Here is a 24618-nt window from a genome sequence, read left to right on the forward strand (position 1 = left end):
CAGTGAAAGCCTTTTTCGTTTGATGGTGATGTTTAGCACGAGGGGACATAGCTTTTAAGTGAGGGGAGATAGATATAAGACAGATGTCAGAGGTAGGTTCTTTACTCAGAGAGTAGTAAGGGTGTGGAATGCCCTGCCTGCAACAGTAGTGGACTCACCAACACTAAGGGCATTCAAATGGTCATTGGATAGACATATGGACGATAAGGGAATAGTGTAGATGGGCTTTAGAGTGGTCTCACAGGTCGGCGCAACATCGAAGGCCGAAGGGCCTGTACTGCGCTGTAATGTTCTATGGTCTATGTTCAATGATCTACTTGATAATGGCTCTAGTTGCATTGCAACTTGTCTGATGTGCATCAATTCCTTCACGTTGGCCTTTGTTCCTATGCAGTTAATCTTTGATTTGCTGTGCAGTCTCAAACAGTGGGGGATACAGGACTAGAATAATATAAAGGCCACATGACTGCTGCCAGTTTAGTGAGCTCAGACATGCAAAAAGCAGTGCTGCTCAGCACATATGAGTTAGAAATTAAGACAGTGAAAGCCCTTATGCTTCATAAAAACAATTGGGTCGTCAAAATGAGTGACAACTGACTGAATGAATTATTTATTTACAAGAGGATGGTTAAGAAATTAACACAAACCAGAAATGGTGATTCTTGCTGAGAGAGATAAATGCATGTGATTTTGTCAACTCAAGATCAAGCATATCTGGCACGCAACACCTCGGATTGGGTGTATTCTCAGCCTTGAGACCTGGCCTGACACGTTGCTTTCCATTATTTCTTTACCATTGGTGATGTTCATAGAATCATAGAATTTACAGTGCAGAAGGAGGCCATTTGGCCCATCGAGTCTGCACCGGCCCCTGGAAAGAGCACCCCAGTCAAGCCCATAACTCGACCCTATCCCCGTAACCCAACCTAACATTTTTGTACACAAAGGGCAATTTAGCGTGGCCAATACACCTAACCTGCACACCTTTGGACTGTGGGTGGAAACCGGAGCACCCGGAGGAAACCCACGCAGACACGGGGAGAATGTGCAGACTCCGCACCGACAGTGACCCAGCGGGGAATCGAACCTGGGACCCTAGTGCTGTGAAGCCACAGTGCTATCCACTGTGCTACCATGCCGCCCATTGTGCTACTGTGCCAACCACTGTGCTACCGTGTTCTAGATATTCCCTTCTTTTCCGTAGAATCCACTGATTTTGGTAACATACATTAATTAGAGTCATACTGTACCTCATCTTCACTTTCATGTCCACATCAAATAAGTTCCAATTAAGAAAGGGATAAATTGAAGTCCACCCAATTCATTGGGCAGAATTTTCCCATTTTTAGACTAAGTGCGGTGGTGGGCAGCTCCAGTGGTGCCTTTCCCACTGGCTGGAATGTCAGATTCTGCGCTTGGAACTCCATTAACTGTGCACAAGTGAATTCCCCTCCGAAACTCCTGATGGGCCAGCAGCTGATTTTCTTGCCCACTGTCAGCTGATGGATTCAAAGGTCCATATTCAAATACCAGTCCAGCAAACTCATATCACTCTCTCCTTCACCAATCCATGCAGGATGTCAGCAACCCAGAGGAAAAAGGCTAGAAGCCTGAAGAAGTCTGTTTCTCGATTAAACTACCCTCCCTCACCCCTAACCCATCACCTGCCAAGCTCCTATGCCCCACTTGGACTTCTGTCCACTGCATCTGGAGTCTTTGTACATTCCCTTCTAATAAAAAATGTTCTATCCCTTTGACCCCCTTTTCAAGCAGCCTTATGTGGGTCCAGCTTCCCTTCCCTTGTTCATCTTTTTCATCCACCTCCTTGCCCCTCTGCCTGCCTGGGTGAGCCCACACCCTTGCTCTCCACTCCTTGCATAGCCTTTCTTCCCCATTGCCCACCTTTGTCAGGCCACCACCCCCACCCCCCTCGCATCGCACCACACCTAGTTGAACTTCGGTCCTTTATTGTATGGGTCCTTCAGCACAGCGCTGTCTGGATAGACACTGGTGCGTGGCACCAGGGGGAAGGAGAACTCTGTACTCCCCAATCCCAGGTGCAGTACTGATCCGAGACAGTGATACAGGAGGGTCCATGGGTCCAGCAGCTTTGTGCTGTCCATGAAGACCAGCTCGGCATGGAGATGGAGGGCAGGAACCAATCTGCCCCTGGCTGAGTGGTGACAGTTCATCAGGAGCAGTGCAGTACTATGGCATGTGGGCTCTGCTGCACTGCCTCAAAGTCTTTTGCGAACCGAGGACTGCCTTGTGCAAGTAACTCTTGATCAGTTGAGTTTTATGATGTAATTTCCTCCTGATGTGATGCAAGATTGATAAGCCTGACAGCATTCTTGCAGCCAGCTGTTTTCATGAACATTCATGAGATGCAAATTAATGCAAATTATGTTTATCCCAGAGAAAAGACCAGCCCACCATTAACCTGCCATTGGTAGAATTGCAAGGTGGCTTTTGCTCCCACGGGTAGGATGGCAGAGTTCCACACATTGTTTTGCCCGTTCTATTCGTTGTATATTGATTTAAAGATGTGACTTTTCCACATTTTGGATTCTTTGATAATTCCTTTTGATAATGATTGGGCCATCGTTGTTGCTGGATATCGCAGTGACACCTCCGGTACATGAAGGCTCATCCTTCTGATGTTACCGAGTTTGTTTAGCAGTCTCAGTGTTTTCTCAGTAACTTCAGCACACTGTAGATAAGTAGTCCATCATCCTCTTTAACATTCAGGAAGCACCAGAATCCCTTAAAACATTTGGCATTATGATCATTGACATTCCTATTCTCTGTACAAGTACTTTCAAACTTCTAAAGCCGCCTTTCAATAGTTTACATCATTTCTATAGATGAAAATCCACAAAGGATTAGCATGAGACTATCTCCATCTTGCTTATGCTGCAGAATTCCTTTGTCTGACTCCCATAAATGTAAAACTCCTTGTTACAAAATGAGGAACTCAGATTTACAACAATTTGCTTCCAAGAATCAGCAGGGATGGAATAGATAAAGAAAAAGTCAAGACGGGTTTGACAGAGTAAGGTTCAAAGCTAAATTGAGATTTAGTGCATATTAGAGTAGGATATGATGCAAGGACATTTCTTTGTTCCCATCACTGAGTTTCTATTTTGATCAACGTAATTCTTCTGTTTCTGGCACTGGGTTGCACTTCATTAGTGTGTTTTGCAGTTGTTTAAATGTTGGTCTCTTCTCCGATTCCTGTTCCCAGCACTGAAGCATCATATCATGGAAGCTTTCTGGGCAGCCAGCAGGAGGAGGCATGACTCCATTCATTAAATCTTTAACAAATTCTGTGTTCTCTTTATCTGGTATAGATCAAAAACAAAGTTTTGAAATGCCTTACATGAATGGGGAAGAATTATATCATATGGCAATATCCATAGAATCCCTACAGTGCAGAAGGAGGAATTCGGCCCATCGGGTCCGCACTGACCCTGTGAACCAGCACTCTACCTAGGCCCATTCCCTTGCCTTTTCCTCGTAACCCAATGCATTGATCGTGGCCAATCCGCCTAACCTGTACATCCTTGAATTTATGGAAACTGGAGCACAGGGAGAAAACCCATAGGAGAACATGTAAACTCCATGCAGGCAGTCTTCCAAGGCCAGAATCAAACCTAGGTTTCTGCCGCTGAGAGGCATCAGTGCCAACCAATGTGCCACCATATACCAATTACAGCACTTACGATAGATCATGGATCATTGACCTGAAAGGTGAACCCTGTTTCCCTCTCTATAGGTGCTGCCTGAGCTAAGTATTTCCAGCAATTTCTGTTCTTACTATATATACCAGATTCCATGGGCTAAAAAGCTGTTCACTCAGCACTTCTTTAAAGTGGTGTTACATAGACTAAACAGAAATCCATGTACGTAGTACATGTAATCGCCAGCAAGCCCCTGGTTATGGATGTAGTTTAACTGGCACTGCTTTGAAGTGGCACTATGTGAACACATTTTTAGTCCACTTCCCTCTGTTGTAATGTCATAATTTATATCTGTGTTGGGTTGAACAACATTTAAAATTGCGACCAGCATAACAACTAGAATTGCAAATAGGTTATAATTAGGTAACACTCACCTGGTGAAGGAGCTGTGCTCCAACAACTAGTGATTCAAAACAAACCTGTTGGACTTTAACCTGGTGTTGTAAGACTTCTTACTGTGCCCATAATTAGGTAAGTTAGACTTGCCCTAGCTGGCAACCCTAAGCACAATCATTTTTGTCCTCTAGGTTGCTGGATGTGCGGGCTGATAACACTGCAATTAGGGAAACAAATCTCTGGTCTGAGTGAAAAGGACAAGAAAATATAATCTCTTTAACTAATTGGATTGTGAAATAAACAGTGGAATGACTTAAAATGAAGTTCAAATTAGAAAGCATGAATTCATTGTCAAATCTGGTACTGACAGAGAAATAAAGAAGATAAAAAGATTGGATTAAGAGAGAGAATAAACGACAGAGTAGGAAAGATGCAGGTGGGGAGGAAGGCGGTTTGGGGTGACTGGGGAAATAGGGACAGTGGAGGTGGGGAGGGGGAAATGGGGCTGGTGACACGACCCAACAAGCTTCCCATGCAAATTTTCCAAGATGGAAATTTGCTCTAATGTTTAGATTTTGCTTAAAACCTTCAATCCACGTTTTAACTAAAACATGTGTTCAGGTACCAGGGGCAGCAGTTTCCGATCCTGTGGCTATGTCCGCAGGATCCGTCTGGTCTTACGCCGGCCCCACATCGATCCTCCGCCCGGTGGGTGTCTAGCAGCCGCGCAGCATAAAGCCCCCGTCTTTACCTGCGGATATGGCCGCGGAATGGCTGGATCCATGGCCGCTCATGCACATGGCGGCGGCTGCGCTGTGCAACATGGCGTCAGCTGTGCACGGACCCAGCCTGCCAACGGTCTCCCCCCCCCCCCCCCGACTGTGGAGGCGCTGGACTCAGTCCGTAGCCGCCACGCGAGGTCCCCGAAAGGTGTGAGCACACGTGAGCGACGCTGTCGAGGACTCGGCATATCGGGTGTGGCGCATCGGGGGAGGGCCTCAGGTGATGTTCTTCAAGAACGCCATTTTTGAGGGCGTGGAGCATCGCAAAAACGACGTCGCCCCCGATTCCGGCGTAAAAGTCGATTTTCCGGCTGATCGACAAACGCGATTTCGGCAATCGGAGAATCCAGTCCGCTTTCTTTTTCAAAGCATGTGATTGTGCCAAGGGCATTTGGCGCCAGAAAGCAGCTCCCTGAATAATTATGATGGAGTCTTTGTTTGGAATTTTTCTGCATCAGTTGGCATACACATGAATAAAGTTCTGGATGACTACTTCAAAATTAAGAGTTACCCAAGAAGCTGGCTGTTGGATAGAAGCAAACTCAAGATATTAGGGAATCATTACCAATCGCAACTTTATTTTTGAATGAGTTAGTCTTGCTAGATACCACGCTGGTTGTTAATTGAAAACATTTTACAAACCTGGATTTTTCCCAGTTTGTTTGTTGAGCATTTGGCTACTGAAATGAGAGCCATTAGCCTAGCTTTTCATCTTTTGTAAATGAAATGAAATGAAAATCGCTTATTGTCACAAGTAGGCTTCAAATGAAGTTACTGTGAAAAGCCCCTAGTCGCCACATTCCGGCACCTGTTCGGGGAGGCTGGTACGAGAACTTCTTTTGAACATTTAATGGCAGCCCTTATCCTTGAACGCTAACACTTCCCTTTGGATTGCCCCCTTCCTCTGGAATCCTGACCTGGGATTCTTCTGCACAACCCAGGTAAGCAACACTGATTTATTCAGCAACATAGAACATAGAACATAGAAAATACAGCACAGAACAGGCCCTTCGGCCCACGATGTTGTGCCGAACCTTTGTCCTAGATTAATTATAGATTATCATTGAATTTACAGTGCAGAAGGAGGCCATTCAGCCCATTGAGTCTGCACCGGCTCTTGGAAAGAGCACCCTACCCAAAGTCAACACCTCAACCCAACACTAAGGGCAATTTTGGACACTAAGGGCAATTTATCATGGCCAATCCACCTAACCTGCACATCTTTGGGCTGTGGGAGAAAACCGGAGCACCCGGAGGAAACCCACGCACACACGGGGAGAACGTGCAGACTCCGCACAGACAGTGACCCAAGCTGGGAATCGAACCTGGGACCCTGGAGCTGTGAAGCAATTGTGCTATCCACAATGCTACTGTGCTGCCCTTAAGAACAAATAAATAAATCTACACTATATCATTTTACCGTAATCCATGTACCTATCCAATAGCTGCTTGAAGGTCCCTAATGTTTCCGACTCGACTACTTCCACAGGCAGTGCATTCCATGCCCCCACTACTCTCTGGGTAAAGAACCTACATCTGACATCCCCCCTATATCTTCCACCATTCACCTTAAATTTATGTCCCCTTGTAATGGTTTGTTCCACCCGGGGGAAAAGTCTCTGACTGTCTACTCATCTATTCCCCTGACCATCTTATAAACCTCTATCAAGTCGCCCCTCATCCTTCTCCGTTCTAATGAGAAAAGGCCTAGCACCCTCAACCTTTCCTCGTAAGACCTACTCTCCATTCCAGGCAACATCCTGGTAAATCTCCTTTGCACCTTTTCCAAAGCTTCCACATCCTTCCTAAAATGAGGCGACCAGAACTGTACACAGTACTCCAAATGTGGCCTTACCAAAGTTTTCACCTCACGGCTCTTAAATTCAATCCCTCTGTTAATGAACGTTAGCACACCATAGGCCTTCTTCACAGCTCTATCCACTTGAGTGGCAATTTTCAAAGATGTATGAACATAGACCCCAAGATCTCTCTGCTCCTCCACATTGCCAAGAACTCTACCGTTAACCCTGTATTCCGCATTCATATTTGTCCTTCCAAAATGGACAACCTCACACTTTTCAGGGTTAAACTCCATCTGCCACTTCTCAGCCCAGCTCTGCATCCTATCTATGTCTCTTTGCAGCCGACAACAGCCCTCCTCACTATCCACAACTCCACCAATCTTCGTATCGTCTGCAAATTTACTGACCCACCCTTCAACTCCCTCATCCAAATCATTAATGAAAATCACAAACAGCAGAGGACCCAGAACTGATCCCTGCGGTATGCCACTGGTAACTGGGATCCAGGCTGAATATTTGCCATCCACCACCACTCTCTGACTTCTATCGGTTAGCCAGTTCGTTATCCAACTGGCCAAATTTCCCACTATCCCATGCCTCCTTACTTTCTGCAGAAGCCTACCATGGGGAACCTTATCAAATGCCTTACTAAAATCCATGTACACTACATCCACTGCTTTACCTTCATCCACATGCTTGGTCACCTCCTCAAAGAATTCAATAAGACTTGTAAGGCAAGACCTACCCCTCACAAATCCGTGCTGGCTATCCCTAATCAAGCAGTGTCTTTCCAGATGCTCAGAAATCCTATCCTTCAGTACCCTTTCCATGACTTTGCCGACCACCGAAGTAAGATTAACTGGCCTGTAATTCCCAGGGTTATCCCTATTCCCTTTTTTGAACATGGGCACGACATTCGCCGCTCTCCAATCCCCTGGTACCACCCCTGTTGACAGTGAGGACGAAAAGATCATTGCCAACGGCTCTGCAATTTCATCTCTTGCTTCCCATAGAATCCTTGGATATATCCCGTCAGGCCCAGGGGACTTGTCTATCCTCAAGTTTTTCAAAATGCCCAACACATCTTCCTTCCTAACAAGTATTTCCTCGCGCTTACCGGTCTGTTTCACACTGTCCTCTCCAACAATATGGCCCCTCTCATTTGTAAATGCAGAAGAAAAGTACTCGTTCAAGACCTCTCCTATCTCTTCAGACTCAATACACAATCTCCCGCTACTGTCCTTGATCGGACCTACCCTCGCTCTAGTCAGTCTCATATTTCTCACATATGTGTAAAAGGCCTTGGGGTTTTCCTTGATCCTACCCGCCAAAGATTGTTCATGCCCTCTCTTAGCTCTCCTAATCCCTTTCTTCAGTTCCTTCCTGGCTATCTTGTACCCCTCCAACGCCCTGTCTGAACCTTGTTTCCTCAGCCTTACATAAGTCTCCTTTTTCCTCTTAACAAGACATTCAACCTCTCTTGTCAACCATGGTTCAACGAGATAGAGCTGATTGCTATGGAATAGGATGGGGGGAAATACTTTGTTTTATCCATTTATATGATTGCTTTGAATAAACAAAACTGTATATTAACATTAAATAGCTGGATAGGTCAACTATTCCCACAGTACTGTAGAAGCGAATATCGTACCTGGGAATGGCATGTCACCAAATGTGACTATCTCTGTCAGCAAGACTCCAAAAGACCAGACATCTGACTTGGTTGTATAAATATTGTTGATGAATATTTCTGGTGCCATCCATTTTATGGGAACTTTAATATCTGTAGGAAATTGAGCATAGAATGTTCAGAATGGTGGTGAATAAAGATTGTAAAATACTTCCTTTGCTTCACATTGGGCTGTATTCTCTGTTCCGGAGACTTATGTTCTCCCGCCGGAGCTGAATTGCTTTTGTTTTGCGCTAGCTCAGGGAGTGATGCCCAGAAGGGCTCCAATATCCCTTGTCACGCAAATTTATTCATGGCAGGGATCGCAAGGGATTCTATTGCAAATCACTCTATCGGGTTGCCATTTTCAGCAGGCAGCCCGATAGCAAGGTCCAGCGGCTGGCCCCCCTCTTCCCCCGCAATGCAAACCCAGCCCTCGACAAGTTGGGGCATCATCTCTCCACCCCGGGAATTGTTGGTTCACCCCCCCCCCCGCCACAGAACGCATGCATGAGGGTAAACAACCTCACCCACCAACCCCACACCAGAGACTCCCACCAGAGACCCCCCATCAGACACCCTAACAGAGACCCCCACCAGAGAATCCCATCAGAGATACCCCCAACAGTGACCATCCATAACAAGGAACCCCCATAGCAGGGAACCCTCCATACCTAGAGCAACACACACCCCCACCATCAGTAAATCCTGCCTCGAAACTAAAGAGCAGCCCAGGCAGCGACAGTGAAAAAACATCACCCCTTTTCACTCAAATGTCTGGAAAGCTGTTTCTGTAACTTAATAGAAAGCCAAAATCACATCACAAGGCTTTAAACCCCCGTTTGATCTGCAAATCCTCTATTCACTTTACAGGGAAATACCTTTTACTAGCCTTTAATCTGAATGATTATTTTCGTTTCCCTTCATGCTTGAATGGATATCAAGTACCCAGATGTGAAATTAACCACCTTCATAAACATCTAGGTATGAATTACAGCTAATGACTACATCAAGAGCAGTTAGTCCTTTCTGCTGAGTAAAAGAGAGAATCATGGAGGTTTAGAGAATCATGGGCGGGGTTCTCCGAGCCCCCGCCGGGTCGGAGAATCACCAGGAGGCGGCGTGAATCCCCCCCCCCCCCCCACTGCCGGCTGCCAAATTCTCCGGCGCCGGGGATTTGGCGGGGTCGGGAATCTCTCTGCGCCGGTCGCCGGCCGCTGGCAGCGGCACCCCCGGCGATTCTCCGGCCCATGATGGGCCAAGTGGCCGCCCGTTTAGGTTGGTCCCGCCGGTGTATGTTATGAAAAGCACTTACCGCCGGGACCTGGCTCCGCGGGCGGCCTCCGGGGACCTCGGGGGGTCGCGGGGGAATCTGGCCCCGGGGGGGGTGCCCCCATGGTGGCCTGGCCCACGATCAGAGCCCACCGGGCCTGTGCCGTGGGGGCACTCTATTCCTCCACGCCGGCTGGTGTAACAGTCCGCGATGGCTGGCGCCGAGATGAACACTCCCCGCGCATGCGCTGGGATGACGCCAGCACATGCTGGCTCTCCCGCGCATGCGCCAACTCGCACCGGCTGGCGGAGGCCCTTCGGCGGCGGTTGCCGTGGCGCCAAGCCCCTTCCGTACTGGCCGGCGCGGTGCCAAACACTCCGGTGCCGGCCTAGCCCCTGAAGGTGTGGAGGATTCTGCACCTTCGGGGCGGCCCGATGCCGGAGTGGTTAACGCCACTCCTTCGCGCCAGAGTTGCCCGCCCCGCCGGTTTCCGAAGAATCCCGCCCCATGTGTCCGGTCTTTAATAGGATGTAAGTGGGTCATTTTGAGGTATTTTCATCCTCCTGCTAGTGCTGTGACTGGTGAGGGGCTAGCAGCCGTACCACGTAAAACGCCCGGCCTCCACAAAATAAATGGCTGAAGAATTACCGGGTCCATGGCCGCGCATGCGCACGGCAACAATCTGCAGCGGTCGCCCAGTACAACAAGGTGCCGGCCATGCGCGGACCAGACCTGCCAGATAATGCCCCCTTGGCCACCCACTGGCCAACCCCCTCCAGTCCCCCAGCCAGAGGTACGGCTGCCACCATGCTGGGTTCCCGCACAGTTGGGACCACATGCCCCACGCACTGTCGTGAACTCAGTCCATTGGGGGCGGAGCATCGGGGGGGGGGCACCTTCAAGTGACGTACTGAGGCCGTCCCAACGGTGTGCGGTGCTCGCCACGATGACGCCATTTCAGAGGGAGTGTAGCATGCGATACCTGCGTCAAACAGGTGCCGCTCCTGATTCCGAGGTAAAAAGGGATTTTTAAAAAGGTGAATAGAGAGGCATGGAGCCCAACTATGCCCAGCAAATAGCAAAATACACATCATGTCAATCCAACAGGAACAGGAAATAAGAGCTGATGAGGGAAGAGGGCATGACAGACGATTAGAAGTGGGCGGGATGGGGAACGTCAGGAAGAAATAGGGAGAGTGAAGCAGACAACCAGCTAGAAATAAACACCTACTGGTGAACGTAAAACAAGAAGCTGTAACTGTTGTAAATGATTTGATTTGATTTATTGTGTAGCCAGTTAAAATGGCTAACTCCCGATTTAGAATGGCTAACCCCGATTTAAAATGGCGAACACCAAAGGATGATGGGAAAATCAGCCAACAGGACTAAAACGAGCAGCTGCAGGTAGACTGTGTATTCTGCTCTGGGAAGGCCAGACAAGATCGATACCAGTAACCATCAGCACAACAAAACACCAGCCACCTGCATAGTAATGAGCAATCCCCGGGAACAATGTGCAACATTTTAGACACACAAAGCCAACCCAGACTCGTCGGCGCCAGCAGAAGCCTACACAAAGGGAGGTGAACGACCACCTCAAGACCGCCCATCGATCAAGGAATCGCTCCAGCATTGGAGAATAATGAACCAAGTGATTGGGACAAAGTCCAATCACTTGGAACCAGGTACAGAGTCCGCCCCGAAAGGCGGGAAGCCCCTGGGGACTATAAGAATAGAGTCCAAGTTCAAATCGTTCTTCTTGACCGGGTCACTCAGCAACGCGAACCAACCCTTGACAGTGACCGGTCCAGTCATCGCTGAAATCCAGTAAGTCTTACTTCAACGCTCACTACGAGGTAGGCGCTCCTAGCTACCAATCTGTACCAACTTCGAATCCCGCAGGCTCAGAACCCGAACTAAAGGCCATTCGTTTCCCTGACCTGGTGGGCCAGTTCCAAGTTAAGTATTGGCCTGTTAGTTGTAGAAGTAGCTTAGACGTAGAATTTATGCATGAGTAGTGATTACTGTGTATAATAAATGTGCTTTGATTTAAATCTTACTAAGCAGTGTATTGGATTATTGATCATTACACGGACTTGAACCACGTGGCGGTATCATAAAGATACCTGGTGACTCAAGAGCAAAGGTGATAAAACAGAGCAATTAAACTAAGGCAAAAGTTAGCAACAGTTGTCACATGTACTGACGTACAGTGAAAAGTATTTTTCTGTGGCCGAGGGAATGTACACAATATGTACATAGTAGACAAAGAGAATAATCAACAGAAAACATTGACAAATGGGACATCGACAAACAGATTGGTTACATTGCGGAACAAGGGGCCAAACAAAGCAAATAAATGAGCAAGAGCAGCATAGGGCATCTTACAGGGAACAGAACAGTCCAAAGGAGAGTCGTTCACGAGTCTAGTAGCTGTGGGGAAGAAGCTGTTCCTATGTCTGGATGTGCGGGTCTTCAGACTTCTGTACATTCTGCCTGATGGAAGGGTCTGGAAGAAGGCAATGCCTGGGTGGGAGGGGTCTCTGATAATACTGTCTGCCTTCCTGAGGCAGCAGGGGAGGTGTATACAGAATTAATGTGGGGTGGCAAGCTTGTGTGATGCGCTGGGCTGAGTTCACCACACTCTGCAGTTTCTTACGATATTGGACCGAGCAGTTGCCATACCAGGCTGTGATGCAGCCGGATAGGATGCTCTCTATTGCACATCTGGAGAAGTTTGTGAGATTTGATGCAGAATGCCAAATTTCTTTAGCTTCCATAGGTAAATAACGAAAGACAACCAATAATAATGGAAGACGACCGATGTATATATATTTTTGTTTTTGATGTATGTTCACGTCCGGATAATATTGAAAATCCTTAATAAAAACATTTTAAAAAACTTGGGCGCCAGAGACATCACACCTGAATGGGGTCCATGCTTCAGTCATGGAAACAACATTGTGGTCAATGGTTTGTCGGGAAAGGCAGCAACAAGACTAAAAGAGATTAAAGGGTGCTAAGCACTGACGATCCAAATAGAAAGTCTCCAAGAAATATGCTTTGATATTTTTGGTAAAGTTTTGTAATAAGAAGGCCAAGACAGTTGGGTCTTCCACAGCAGTCACCACGGAGAGTTAGGAATGGTGAAGCTGAGTCACGGACCTGCAGCTTCCACCGGGAGGTCCAACTCTGTGCGGAGTTCTAAATGTTAGCCAGATCCAAGGGATATTAGGGCTGAGGTTTAAAGATAGATTACGGGTAACAACCAAATCCTGAGGGGTTTGAGTTGAGGTTTGGGCAGAAACGTGGGGTTTTGCCTGTGGTTTTTCATGGAGGCATTTATTAATAAGTCATGGTTTCAAATGTTGTGTGGAGTCATTACACTCATTTAAAGTTTTTGTATTACAGCATTAGGAGTGTTTTGGGCACTTCATACATCTTGCTCCTACCTGCTGTCAGCGATAATCTTCTGAGGAACCGATCATCATTAGTGGAAAGATTCAGAGGCTAAGGGAGTTTAAGGGCGGGATTTACCGACGACCCCGCCGCGTGTTTTTCCGCCGCGGAGGCGGCCCGGCAACGGAATCTACCGACCCCTCCATTGTCAACGGGACGTCCCAGTGACAGCACCTCTCGCCATCGGGAAACCCGTGCTCTGGTGTGGGACCCGAATTTCCCGCCGGCGTTAAAGCCAGTAAATCCCGCCCTAAATCTATTTTTTATTGAATAGAGGGAATATTTGCGAGCCTCGTTATGATCTTGCTTGCTAATTTTCCTCTGTGCCTAAATGATTAATGCACAAACATAAAATAGACGCACTTCTCCAAATATATTTGACCACACTTGTAGTTAATTCGATTCGTATTGCCATTACCAAGTGATAACCTGCATTGACCATTCTCAAGCAATCGTGCAAGGCCAAAGTCAGCAATCTTACAAGACAGCATCTCTGTAAGGAGGATGTTTTCAGTTCGCAGATCCCGGTGAATGTAACATTTCTCCTCAAGGTACGTCATTCCTTCTGCAATCTAAAAATTGAAAATATTGCCCTAGAACCATTAATTTACCACATTTTGAAAATGTAAAAACATTCTTAACTATGAATCCAAAAATAATCTGTTATCCTCAAGACTTTAAATGCAAGAGGAGAGAAGACAAAGTACATTGTTGCTAATATTCAGTTCATAAATCATAAGTTTTAGAATGTAACTTTTACTTTTAGGAAATAACATTTTAACTGTAGAAAAATGAGGGCATCTGAGTTGAGAAATTGATAACAACAACTCTGAAGTAAATGCACTCAGAACAGCCTGGCTTTACTTCACTCACAAGCTCCCTGCGTTTATCTTACAAGGTCACAGTTGATAGTGAAAAATGGGTGATCCGTATCTGGGCCTCTTAGTGGAACCAGGGAATCTGGAGAAAGGGCAGTTGTCTCCATAAGAGGTAGAAAATATTCATATGCATTGTAGGATCAAAGGTGGGGATTTTGCAGCCCTTACCTCCGCATGGTATATTGCAGTCCTGTCGAAGTAAATAGGAAATTAAATGGTCTGCCGCATCCGCTGGTGGGAGACACATTGTGGCAGGGCTGTAAAACCCTGGCCAAAGTGTTGTGTTAAATGATTCATTTGCCTTTCAGTTTGAGACCATCCCAAAGCAAGCCATGTTGTCATAGAAACGAGCTGTGGGGCTAGAAGTTCCTTTTGTTTAAAATTAACTGGCAGCTTGCTCAGAAAGCAGTCAGTTCAATTTGAGAACAGCCTTCAGTCAGTCAGCTTGGAAGAGGATAGGGGAAGGATCTCTCGGAAAGTATCTCTGTGGGACCAGCAGCACACAGAATCTGTGTTAAACATGGAGGGCCAGTGGGAGCCAGAACCTGGGGCGAGATTCTCCGACCCCCCAGCGGGTCGGAGAATGGCTGTTGGCCGCCGTGAATTCCGCCCCCGCCGCCCGCCGAAGTCTCCGAAGGGAGAAAAGTCGGCGGGACGTCAATGGCGCCGCACACCCCGGAGAATGGCACGGGTGGGTGCAAGGCAATGGATTTTGGGGCTGCCGATATCCTCCTGTCCGGATGGGCCGAAGTCCCGCCAACGTGATGACGGGTCACGTCGGCGTAAATCAAACCACCTTTCAATCGGCGTCAACCAGTGCTCAAGGTTTACGCCGACCAACGTGGAGGTGGGTGACGGCCTGGGGGGTTGGCCGCAGGAGAGGCGATGGCGTGGCCGCAGTCTGAATGTGTGGGGGAGAGGTGTGTGTAGGGTTTTGTGTGTGTGTGTGTGGCAGGGCAGGTGGTTAGAGTGGTCTGGGCTCCGGGGGAGTGCCGGGAGGGGGGGTGAGTCCTGGGGAGGAGGATGGGGTCCGTGCCCGGGAGGGGGATGGGGGGGACGGGGTCCGTGCCGGGGAGGAGGATGGGGTCCGTGCCGGGGAGGGGGATGGGGGGACGGGGTCCGTGCCGGGGAGGAGGATGGGGTCCGTGCCGGGGAGGGGGATAGGGGGGGGCCCGTGCTGGGGAGGGGGATGGCTGGGGGTCCGTGCCGGGGAGGGGGGTGGGGTCCGTGCCGGGGAGGAGGATGGGGTCCGTGCCGGGGAGGGGGATGGGGGGGGGGGCCGTGCCGGGGAGGAGGATGGGGTCCGTGCCGGGAAGGGGGATGGGGTCCGTGCCGGGGAGGGGGATGGGGGGGGGGCCCGTTGCGGGGAGGAGGATGGGGTCCATGCCGGGGAGGGGGATGGGGGGGGGCCCGTGCCGGGGAGGAGGATGGGGTCCGTGCCGGGGAGGAGGATGGGGTCCATGCCGGGGAGGGGGATGATGGGGGGGGCCGTGCCGGGGAGGAGGATGGGGTCCGTGCCGGGGAGGGGGATGGGGGGGGGGCCGTGCCGGGGAGGAGGATGGCGGGGGGTCCGTGCCGGGGAGGGGGATGGGGTCCGTGCCGGGGAGGAGGATGGGGTCCGTGCCGGGGAGGTGGATGGGGGGACGGGGTCCGTGCCGGGGAGGAACGTGGGGGGGGGGGGGGCAAGTGAGTTGGTCCACCTGGCCAGGTGCCAGCCTCCAACAGTTGGACCCATGCGGTCCATGCCACCTGGCTGGGGTGGGGAGGGGGTATGGGCAATGATTACATGCCATCGTCCCCCCCCCCCCCCAGGCCGTCATGTTTTCCGATCAGCCAGCGATGTTGGCTGCCGTGGCGGCAGCCGCTAATGTCCATGTTGCCCTGGATGAGGAGGAGGAGGAGGAGCGTGCCAGAGAGACGGCGCAGGCTGCCGCAGAGGGGCAGGCGGCAGCCGACCAGGCTGGAGGGACACCTGACCGACAGGACGAGGAGGGGGAGGAGGACGTCGCGGCCCCACGGCAACGGAGGCACCCGAGGGCGCCCCGTGTGTACCGGCCCCGGCAGTCATACCAGGACCTCACGGACCGGGAATGCAGGAGGAGACTCCGGATGAGCTGGGAAACCGTGGCACACATCTGCCACCTGCTGGCACACCTGTCACCGCGTGGCACTGGCGGGGGACACCCTCTCCCCGTGTCCGTCAAGGTTACGGTGGCCCTGAACTTTTATGCAACGGGGTCATTCCAGGCACCGAGTGGGGACCTGTCCGGCATATCGCAGACATCGGTGCACCGGTGCATCCGGGCAGTGACAGATGCCCTATATGCCATGGCGCACCGCTACATCAGCTCCCCTATGGACCGGGCCAGCCAAGATGCCCGGGCCGTGGGCTTCTCTGCCGTGGCCGGGTTCCCCATGGTCCAGGGCGCGATTGATGGGATGAACGTCGCCATGCGGCCACCTGCAGATAACAGGGCCGTGTTCACCAATAGGAAGGGGACCTATTCGATGAACATACAGGTGGTCTGCGACCACCGCATGATGATCCTGCACGTCTGCGCCCGTTACTCGGGCAGTGTACACGGCTCATACGTGTTGTCGCGGTCATACATCACCGGCATGTACGAGGGACGCCATCCTCGGCTGAGGGGCTGGTTGCTGGGCGACAGGGGCTACCCATTGCGATCGTGGCTGATGACGCCTATACGGAGGACACGCAATGAGGCTGAGAACCGCTACAATGATGCCCATGTAGCGACAAGGGGAGTGATAGAGAGGTGCTTTGGCGTGCTGAAGATGCGTTTCAGGTGCCTGGACCTCTCTGGGGGCGCCCTCCAGTATCGGTCAGATAGGGTCGGCCGCATCATTGTGGTGTGCTGCGTCCTGCACAATATAGCCCAGCAGAGGGGCGATGTGCCGCAGGCAGAGGAGGGCGGAGTGGAGGAGCAGCAGGAAGAGGCGCAGTCCTCTTCAGATGAGGGGGATGGGGGCAATGGTCAGGGCAGATGGGCTAGACGCGGGCGGGTGGCTGTCCACCGTTACCGGCTGGGCCAGCGGGCACGGGACAGGCTGATAGCCGCCCGCCTCACTGACTAGATGGGCGTGGGAATCGGGTAGTATGGCCACAGACTGCACACCATGGCAACAGCCGACCACCCACACCCTCCACCCATCCACCCACCCAGCACCCTCACCCCCCCTCCCCAACCCCACCCACCCCACCCGCATGCACACCACCCCCCCATTGCCGATCCACCTGCGGCACAACGGCCGGGCTCACACAGTTGCCGGTGGACGCGTGTCTATTGCAGGCCATGGAGGATGATGACAACCCGCCCTGCGATGAGCTCCTGGCTCCACATCGTTGGACTATGTCTGACCCATGGCCACAGTACCACCATCCACCTGGACCATCCCTGCATGCGGCTGTGACACTGCAGCGCACGGTCCCGTCCTCTGCCCGGGGGGATGTTGATGGCGGCCCAGGGGGAAGGGGGCAGACTCACCTGGGGCTGAGGTAAGACCACCCCTCACACACACACTTGCGCTCAACGTACATGACACCCCCACACGCTTTGGACAGAGCACAAAGGCAGCTTCTGTAGGTGTAACATTGACTTTAATAACCAAAGGAGTTCATGCACGTGCCCTAGCCCCTAAAACTCATCTGTGCCCTGCACCCGTGCCAACTTACTCAGTGTCTAGTTGTTTGGCCTTACGGACCCTATGACTACGTCTACGTGGTTCCCCAGACGGTACAGCAGAACTGGAGGTGGACTCCTGTGATTCCTGCCCTCTGACACCGGATCCCTTTGGCGGCCGTTTCCTGGGGCGTCCTGGCCTAGATGGGCCAGGCTGCGGCCCAGGCGACTGGGATGGCGAGCTGCCAGCCTGTCCTGCCCGTTGCCCACCCGATGCACCTGGGACGGAAGGGGGGGGAGTCCGAGGTGTCGCGGTGTTCCGGGACCTCCCCTACAGGGGGGCCCGGGACGGACCACAGCACCTCCTCCTCCCTCGGGGTGCCCGATGGCCCCCAGGCCTCTACATGGGTGGGGGATGCGAACGGACTGGCCATCCGATGCCCCCCCGACATCTGGCGCTGCCAGTCCTGGAGGCCCGTGCTGGTATCGACAGGGGTCTGCAGGTTTTCAGCCATGGAGCTCAGGGGATTGGCAAACCCTGTCTGTGACTGTGCGACGCCGGCTCGCACATGGGCAATGGCGCCGATGCCCTCAGCGATGGCCTGCTGAGACTGGGCCATGGCCTGCAGAGACTGGGCCATGGCCTGCAGAGACTGGGCTATGGCGTTGAGCGCCTCTGCCATCTGCCGCTGGCTCATGGCCTCCTGTGAGAGGGCAGCCATGTCCTGGGCCACAGACGCCGCCTGCACGGAAAGCCCCAGGCCTCGCAAACCGTTCCCCATGTCTGACACCGTCGCACCCATTGCCTCCACTGCGGACGCCACCCGTGCGGTGTCGGCCTGGGTGGCACGCATAACCGGCACCACTCCCAGCTCCTGGACGCGGGTGGACTCCTCCACCTGCGACTGCAGCCGCCGCAAGCCGGCCGTCACCCTCTTCGCTCGTCTCCGGTTCGGTGGTTGCATCGGATCTATGTGTGGGTGTGGTAACTCCAGGAACCCGGGATCCATCTGGGCGGCAGATGTTCGCTTGGGCTGGGCTGCCCTCCGACCGCCCGGCCCCTCTGCTGCTCCTACCTCCACCTGCTGTACCGGGACGGCTGTGTTGTGCGCACCAGTGAATGTACCAGACGCCTCATCACTAAAGTGCCCAACCGAGATGAGCGTCTCCGCGATGGTGGAGGGTGTTGGTGACAGCAGTGGCGTTGTGTCGTGCGCATCGTCCCACTCTGAGTCCATGGCACTTTGGGGTGGCAGTTCGTCTCCGCCCATCCACTCTGTGTCACTGTCCTGTATTTCAGTTTCCTGGGTAGTGGTGTCCTGGGTAGGGGTGTCCTGGGTAGTGGTGTCCTGGGTAGTGGTGTCCTGGGTAGTGGTTTCGTGGCTCGGCTGTGACGGGGGCCTGTGGCTGCCCCTCTCGTCACTGGGTGGCACATGCCTGCGTCATCACACCCGCACGAGACGGGGGCGTCGTCTCCCTGTTGCTCCAGGTCTCTCCGTCTCCCGTGGTCTCCAAGGGACATCGTGCGGGCGTCGCATGCCAGAGGGTCTGGGTCTCTCCATCTCCAGTGGTCTCCAAGGGGCATCCTGCGGGCGTCACATGCCAGAGGGTCCGGGTCTCTCCATCTCCAGTGGTCTCCGAGGGGCATCCTGCGGGCGTCGCATGCCAGAGGGTCCGCGTCTCTCCATCTCCAGTGGTCTCTGAGGGGCATCATGCGGGCGGTCTGCATCTGCGGGGATGGGTGCCTCGACGTTTTCTCCTGCGATACACAATGAAGCATGCATGGTTAGACACACAGGCAGTGATCAGGTGATATGGGGGAGGGGGGATATGGGGACGGGCTGTCGGTGGCTCACTTGCTGGTGGGCCCCCGACCTCTGCATCAGCAACCTCCCGGTCCTCAGGTCCGCCAGCCAGTTCCAGGGCCCTTCCCTCATGTTCAGTCAGTGGCCTCTTATCAGCAGGGCCTCCTCCAGTCCTCACATGCTCCCTGGTGTTGTGTGTGCGTTTCTCCTGGGGGTGGGGGGTGGGGGGGGGTGGTGGTGGCAGGGGTAAAAGGCAACAGTGTTAGACAGGTATATGAATGCACGCCATTGGTTGCGCGTGTATTGCAGAGGTTAAGGTTAGGGCTGGATTCACTTGGGGGAAGGCGGATATGGGGGAGGGGGATATGGAGGATATGGGAGGGGGGATATGGGGATGGAGGATATGGGGAGGGGCGATATGGGGCATATGGTGGAGGGAGGATATGGGGAAGGGGGGATATGGGGAGGGGGATATGGGGGATATGGGGGAGGGGGGATATGGGGGAGGGGGGATATGGGGGATATGGGGAGGGGGATATGGGGAGGGGTGATATGGGGGATATGGGGGAGGGGGGATATGGGGGAGGGGGGAGGGGGGATATGGGGGATTATGGATATCGGGCAGGGGGGTGGAGGCTCACCCTGGCTGCTCTGACGAGGTCGTTCACCTTCTTGTGGCACTGGGTGCCTGTCCGTGGTGTCAGGGCCACAGCGGTGACGGCCTCTGCCACCTCCCTCCATAGACGCCGGCTGTGGCGTGGGGCAACTCTGCGGCCGTGCCCGGGATACAGGGCGTCCCTCCTCTGCTCCACCGCGTCCAGGAGCGCCTCAATGTCACTAGACTGGAACCTCAGGGCTGAGCGGCGGGCGGCCATCCGGTCGGGTGTTCTGGTCGGGTGGGGGGAGCAGCACGTCCTTAATGAGCCGTCACGCCGTGCTGCGTATATGCCGCCGCATGGCGTGAACCACGTGAGCCAGCGCGGATAGCGTCACGTCGCTGCTAGCCCATTCCGGGCCGGAGACTTTGCAACGTTTTTGGCGGCGTGATGCAGATGGGATTTGCGCCGTTTTTGCCGCCGGTCGGCGGATTTTGCGCCGATAACGGAGAATTTCGCCCCTGATGCTTGATTTGATAAGAATGAAGGAGATGCAGTTATTCTTTGGTGTAGACTGCATTTCACTGAATTGAGAGAACCAATCTGAGATGATTGTTCATCAGGCCTGCACTTTAAGCAGAGAAAATAGTAACTTCATTGTTCACCATGTCGAATGTGGGATGGCTCAAGATTAGTTTGGATTTCATGAGGGAAAAATCAGCTGGAAAACTTACATAGTTTGCAGTTCATGGAATAAATCTGCAGTGTCCTCACAGAGACTTGCAACAGGAGATCTGTTAGCAGAGTTAGCTTTGAAGCTGTGAGAAGGCACTTGGGTATCCAAGACATGGAGCTGAGACATCCACAGCCATGAGGTATTAAATAAAAATTGGAGGGTTGCTTAGCCAAAAAACGAATGGAAGGATCCCTATAAAATATTATCTCTGAAAATAGCTGGACCACTGAGGAGACTAAAGTAAATTCCAGGCATAGCTTTAATCTATAAGGAAATTCTTGGAATGTGTGTATGGAGGGTGGGGGGTGGGGGGGGGGGGGGGGGGGGGGGCGGGGGGGAGGGGGGGGGTGAACGGGATGGCGAGTTGGGGGTGTTGGCTGGAAGAAGTAGAAATTAAAACTGAGTTTATGGCATTAATAATCATAAACTCTCATGTTAAGTTAATAGTGTTTGCTTTTTAAAATTATTCTTATACACAATAAGATTTGTTTTTGTTAAAAACATGAAAGCTTGTGGCATAGTTCTGTCAGTGGAGTACTGGGTGTTTGCATTTTGTTAATGGTCCCTATCAGGTTCCTAACACTGCACAATGATTTTCAATGAATACTTTACCCATTCACTATAGAAGCTGAGACAGGTAGTATTTTAAATTGAGTAATCAGAAAGGCAGTCTTTGTTTGCTGCACATTGGTCTGGATTATCGAGTGGACTTTGAAATGGGCAGCTTTGACTTCCTTCAAAAATAAGTGGAAGTTTTTCTACTATGTTTAAATTGTTGGGTTCCATACTAATGTTCAAATGCCAATGAACAAGCATACACTCCTACATGCTCCACGCAATGGTATCAAGAATTAAGTAGCCTAACCAATGGCCCTGAAAGGAAGTCTTTCCAGAAAATGGTCCTGAAAGCGTTTGTCACGAGATTTTATTGGAACTAGGGGGCACGATTCTCCGACCCCCCACCGGGTCGAAGAATCGCCGGGGGTCGGCGTGAATCCCGCCCCCGCCGTGTCCCGAATTCTCCGCCACCGGAGATTCGGCGGGGGCGGGAATCGCGCCACGCCGGTCGGCGGAAATCCCCCGGCGATTCTCCGGTCCGTGATGGGCCGAAGTCCTGCCGCTGTCAACCCACGCCAGCCGGCGCGAATTGAACCACCTTTCGAACGGCGGGACAAGGCGGCGCGGGCGAGCTCCGGGGTCCTGGGGGGGGGGGGGCGTGGGGCGATCTGGCCCCGGGGTGTGCCCCCACGGTGGCCTGGCCCGCGATCGGGGCCCACCGATCCGCGGGCAGGCCTGGGCCGTGGGGGCACTCATTTCCTTCCGCCTTCGCCATGGTCTCCACTATGGCGGAGGTGGAAGAGACCCCCTCCACTGCGCATGCGCGGGGATGCCGTGAGTTGCCGCTGACGCTCCCGCGCATGCGCCGCATGGCAAAGTCATTTCCGCGCCAGCTGGCGGGGAACCAAAGGCCTTTCCGGCCAGCTGGCGGGGCGGAAATCAATCCGGCTCGGGCCTAGCCCCTCAAGGTGAGGGCTCAGCCCCCCAAAATGCGGAGAATTCCGCACCTTTGGGACGGCACCGATGCCGGACTGATTCGTGCCGTTTTTGGCGCCTGTCGGCGGACATCGCGCCGATTGCGGAGAATCCCGCCCAGGATGAGCCAAATGCTCCTGCTTATCCTCCGAGCTGCCATATTCCTAGAGTTTCTCCCAGAGTAAAACTGACGGTGTACCTGTTTTGAGAATTCACATTAAATATAAGAACATAAGAACATAAGAATTAGGAACAGGAGTAGGCCATCTGGCCCCTCGAGCCTGCTCCGCCATTTAATGAGATCATGGCTGATCTTTGTGGACTCAGCTCCACTCTCCGGCCTGTACACCATATCCCCAAGTCCCTTTATTCTTTAGAAAGGCATCTATCTTTTTCTTAAAAACGTTTAAAGAAGGAGCCTCAACTGCTTCACTGGGCAAGGAGTTCCAGAGATTCACAACCCTTTGGGTGAAGAGGTTCCTCCTACACTCCGTCCTAAATCTACCTCCCCTTATTTTGAGGCTATGCCCCCTAGTTCTGCTTTCCCCGACCAGTGGAAACAACCTGCCCGCATCTATCCTATCTATTCCCTTCATAATTTTATATGTCTCAATAAGATCCCCCCGCATCCTTCTAAACTCCAATGAGTACAGTCCCAGTCTAGTCAACCTCTCGTCATAATCTAATCCCCTCAACTCTGGGATCAACCTAGTGAATCTCCTCTGCACTCCCTCCAGTGCCAATATGTCCTTTCTCAGTTAAGGAGACCAAAACTGAACACAATACTCCATATGTGGCCTCACCAACACCTTATACAATTGCAGCATAACCTCCCTAGTCTTGAACTCCATCCCTCTAGCAATGAAAGACAAAACTCGATTAGCCTTCTTAATCACCTGTTGCACCTGCACACCAACTTTTTGCGACTCGTGCACCAGCACACCCAGGTCCCTCTGCACAGCAGCATGTTTTAACATCTTACCGTTTAAATAATAATCCATTCTGCTGTTATTCCTCCCAAAATGGATAGCCTCACACTTGGCAACATTGAATTCCATCTGCCAGACCCTAGCCCATTCACCTAACCTATCCAAATCCTTCTGCAGACTTCCGGTATTCTCTGCACTTTTTGCTTTACCGCTCATCTTAGTGTCGTCTGCAAACTTTGACACATTGCACTTGGTCCCCAACTCCAAATCGTCTATGTAAATTGTGAACAACTGCGGGCCCAACACTGATCCTTGAGGGACCCCACTAGTTACAGGTTGCCAACCAGAGAAACACCCATTTATCCCCACTCTCTGCTTTCTGTTAGTTAACCAATCCTCTACCCATGCTACCACTTTACCCTCAATGCCATGCATCTTTAGTTTATGCAGCAACCTTTTGTGTGGCACCTTGTCAAAAGCTTTCTGGAAATCCAGATATACCACATCCATTGGCTCCCTGTTATCTACTGCACTGGTAACGACCTCAAAAAATTCTACCAAATTAGTCAGACACGACCTACCCTTTGTGAACCCATGCTGCGTCTGCCCAATGGGACAATTTCCCTCCAGGTGCCCCGCTATTTCCTCCTTAATGATAGATTCCAGCATTTTCCCTACAACCGAAGTTAAGCTTACCGGCCTATAATTACCCGCTTTCTGCCGACCTCCTTTTTTAAACAGTGGTGTCACGTTTGCTACTTTCCAATCCTCTGGGACCACCCCAGATTCTAGTGAATTTTGATAAATTATCACTAGTGCCTTTACAATTTCCCTAGCCATCTCTTTTAACACCCTGGGATGCATCCCATCAGGGCCAGGAGACTTGTCTATCTTTAGCCCCATTAGCTTGCACAATACTGCCTCCTTAGTGATTACAATCATCTCAAGGTCCTCACCTATCATATCCTTATTTCCATCAGTCACTGGCATGTTATTTGTGTCTTCCACTGTGAAGACTGACCCAAAAAACCTGTTCAGCTCCTCAGCCATTTCCCCGTCTCCTATTATTAAATCTCCCTTCTCATCTTCCAAAGGACCAATATTTACCTTAGCCACTCTTTTTTGTCTTATATATTTGTAGAAGCTTTTACTATCTGCTTTTATGTTCTGAGCCAGTTTACTTTCATAGTCTACCTTACTCTTCTTTATGGCTTTTTTAGTAGCTTTCTGTTGTCCCCTAAAGACTTCCCAGTCCTCTAGTCTCCCACTAAATTTTGCCACTTTGTATGTTTTTTCCTTCAATTTGATACTCTCCCTCACCTCCTTAGATATCCACGGTCGATTTTTCCCCTTTCTACCGTCTTTCTTTTTTGTCGGCATGAACCTTTTCTGAACACTGTGAAAGATCGCTCGGAAGGTTCTCCACTGTTCCTCAACTG

The 24618-nt window shown here is 51.6% G+C and overlaps 1 protein-coding gene across 1 annotated transcript in view; it reads right to left on the reverse strand.

The window, feature by feature from the left end:
* Positions 1-1405: 1405 nt before the first annotated feature.
* LOC140410672 (tyrosine-protein kinase Src42A) overlaps positions 1406-24618 on the reverse strand; it is a 105033-nt gene continuing 81820 nt past the window's right edge. Inside the window, exons 7-9 of the mRNA XM_072499053.1 lie at positions 13480-13633; positions 8312-8443; positions 1406-3341 (exon numbers count right to left, since the gene is read on the reverse strand). Coding sequence (XP_072355154.1) covers positions 3148-3341; positions 8312-8443; positions 13480-13633 — 480 coding nt within the window. The 3' untranslated portion in view covers positions 1406-3147. The remainder of the gene's footprint in view (positions 3342-8311; positions 8444-13479; positions 13634-24618) is intronic.

Source organism: Scyliorhinus torazame, chromosome 4 (genome assembly GCF_047496885.1).
Source record: "Scyliorhinus torazame isolate Kashiwa2021f chromosome 4, sScyTor2.1, whole genome shotgun sequence".
Taxonomy (NCBI): Eukaryota; Metazoa; Chordata; class Chondrichthyes; order Carcharhiniformes; family Scyliorhinidae; genus Scyliorhinus; species Scyliorhinus torazame.